The sequence below is a fragment of the Salvelinus fontinalis genome, chromosome 26 (genome assembly GCF_029448725.1).
Source record: "Salvelinus fontinalis isolate EN_2023a chromosome 26, ASM2944872v1, whole genome shotgun sequence".
Taxonomy (NCBI): Eukaryota; Metazoa; Chordata; class Actinopteri; order Salmoniformes; family Salmonidae; genus Salvelinus; species Salvelinus fontinalis.
Window position 1 is genome coordinate 1,808,104 of NC_074690.1, and position 2,685 is coordinate 1,810,788.

The following is a 2,685-nucleotide window of genomic DNA, read 5'->3' on the forward strand; positions in this document are numbered from 1 at the left end:
ACCCTATTTACATTGATTACATTCAAATGTAATTGGCTTAATCCAATTATAAAGAGACCCCAATACCACTGCAGTGGAATGTATACATGATATGTTATGCGTGTTGTAGATAAAACTGTAATGTCTTGTAATGCATGCCGTTATTTCGCATCATCGTCTCTCCCTCTGTCCCTCCGTCGATCTCCGTATGACAATACGATATGAAGAATATTAGATAACTGATGCGACTCCTAATCAACGCTCCAACACCTTCTTGTAAACTAAGGACGTCTGGCCACTCTTGATTGACAGATGGTTGTGGGCGGGACCAGGAGTCAACTTTCCAGCATGGTGATTCGCTAAACGGAACATTTTCCATGTCAGTTTCCTGCTAGTCGCGGTTCAGAGGATCGTGCCGCCTCCCTCCCTCCAGACTGCGCGCGCGGCTCTCGGAGCAATCGAACTGTCTCCGGTACTTTTCTGAACGCTCATACACCTTCAGTCTAAGGGCTGGGGATAAGGGAGAGAGGAGCAAGAGGCCCAGTTTGGCTCTAAAGAAGAAACGAGTTCTGTTTTTCACTTATGGCTTTGTTGTAGTAACAACAATTACCAACAACACACCGTTATTTTTGGGGGGGTGATATCTGGAAGGAAAAGAACCCACGTTTTGTTCTGAAAGGCGCCCGGTTTTTTTTTCCTCCAGAAGCTTTGTGGCGCTGAGTGAGAGACCATGGAGATGCAAATATGGTCCACAAGGTGGAAAACCAAAAGGTGGCTTTTGAATCCCACTCTAACCACCATCGTCACTCTCACTGTCCTTCTGCAAGCCGTCAATGTCCAATCAGGTAAGTATCTGTTATTGGCGGGACCGTTCACCTTGCAAACTCTCCCTGATGTTTCTCGGGGACACGCAGGGACATCCTTTCTCCTCAGGGTTAGTTTATCAATTGATTACATCTTTCAGTAGGGCCAGGGCCACACTCACTGCGCTGTTTCTGCTGAAGTTGACAGCAAACTGAAAGAAGAAACATTTAGATAACGAATGTCATGCCAGTGTCTAAAATGCATGACTTTAAGTGTCACCACATATTGAATCCATGATCAAATATAAGAATGTTTCAAATATGGCCAGTGCCACACTTTTTTTTTAAATAATGTGTTTGTGTGTGTGCGTGTGTGTAAATCGCGATGTGAAATCCTCTCGGTAGCCTACGTTACAGCCAGTGATGCTATCGCCATTCAGCGGTGAACACGCAGCGATACTCGTACAGGTGCGCTCGAACGATCCTCCATATTATATCGCTCCGCTCTTTGCGTGATACCCCCAAAAATAGCGGCTCGTACGTGGCATTCTGTGGTGGCGGTATTACCCATCAAACTGTTCCCATGCCGCTCTCATGTGAATGTTTTAAATGGTTTAGCCAGACAAATAGGCTTTGTTTGTCCCCGTGGTCCGCTTGTAATGTGGACACAGCTATCGAGAGAGGAATTCCATAGGTTTCAGGTCGCAATCTCACACCTCGGCTATAGAATCCTGTAGACACAGCTTTTGATAGGTCAACGTCAGAGTATTGATACGGTTAACGGCAGAGTATTGATACGGTCAACGTCAGAGTATTGATACGGTTAACGGCAGAGTATTGATACGGTTAACGGCAGAGTATTGATACGGTTAACGCCAGAGTATTGATACGGTTAACGTCAGAGTATTGATTCGACTATCTCACCTTCCCAAAGGAACCGCGTAATACAGACGGCTATGACTTTTTACGCATGAGTGTGTAGAGTTTGGTAGACTGCACAGCAGCCGTAGGCGCTCGGTGGTTTAAAACGGAGACAGATGTGCTTTAACTTTCCACACATTAATTATTACCTGGAACTATATGCTCGTATCGAAATGTATCAATTGATTTCACCTATTTTATCTTGCCAACACGATTTGTTATACATTTTAACGTCACTCTCTTCCAAACTATCTGTCAATGATATGCTGTACCCCCGTGACACCCTCGATGTCTATTTAACAAACTGTATGTCTGCAATTCACTCCATTTTCCTAATTTTGGAGGCATTTTCCTATACGGTTTCAGGATTTTTCAAGTGATTCATAGACTCTTCACACAAACGGTATGAGGCACTGTTGTTCCATGCGAGAATGTGCTACAGCCTATAGGTAGTACTGTAGCCTATGGGGCGATGCTCTCTCTATTGTAGGAGTGAAATACATTTAGAGGCCAGTAGTAGAAAACACCGTTTCTCCGCTCTACCCTGGTTACCACTAAGTCCAATCACTCTCCACTCTGCCCTGGTCACCACTAAGCCTAATAAGTCTCCACTCTACCCTGGTAACCACTAAGTCCAATCACTCTCCACTCTGCCCTGGTTACCACCAAGCCTAATAAGTCTCCGCTCTACCCTGGTTACCACTAAGTCCAATCACTCTCCACTCTGCCCTGGTCACCACTAAGCCTAATAAGTCTCCACTCTACCCTGGTAACCACTAAGTCCAATCACTCTCCACTCTGCCCTGGTTACCACCAAGCCTAATAAGTCTCCGCTCTACCCTGGTAACCACTAAGCCCAATAAGTCTCCACTCTACCCTGGTTACCACCAAGCCAAATAAGTCTCCACTCTACCCTGGTTACCACTAAGCCCAATACGTCTCCACTCTACCCTGGTTACCACCAAGCCAAATAAGTCTCCAC

The 2,685-nt window shown here is 45.5% G+C and overlaps 1 protein-coding gene across 1 annotated transcript in view; it reads left to right on the forward strand.

Moving 5' to 3' along the window:
- Window positions 1-426: 426 nt before the first annotated feature.
- The window catches only part of LOC129823540 (collagen alpha-1(XI) chain-like), a gene marked incomplete in the record, with an annotated part of 214,728 nt that continues 212,469 nt past the window's right edge, over window positions 427-2,685 (forward strand). Inside the window, 1 exon segment of the mRNA XM_055882338.1 lies at window positions 427-824. Within this exon segment, the coding sequence (XP_055738313.1) occupies window positions 710-824 (115 nt within the window).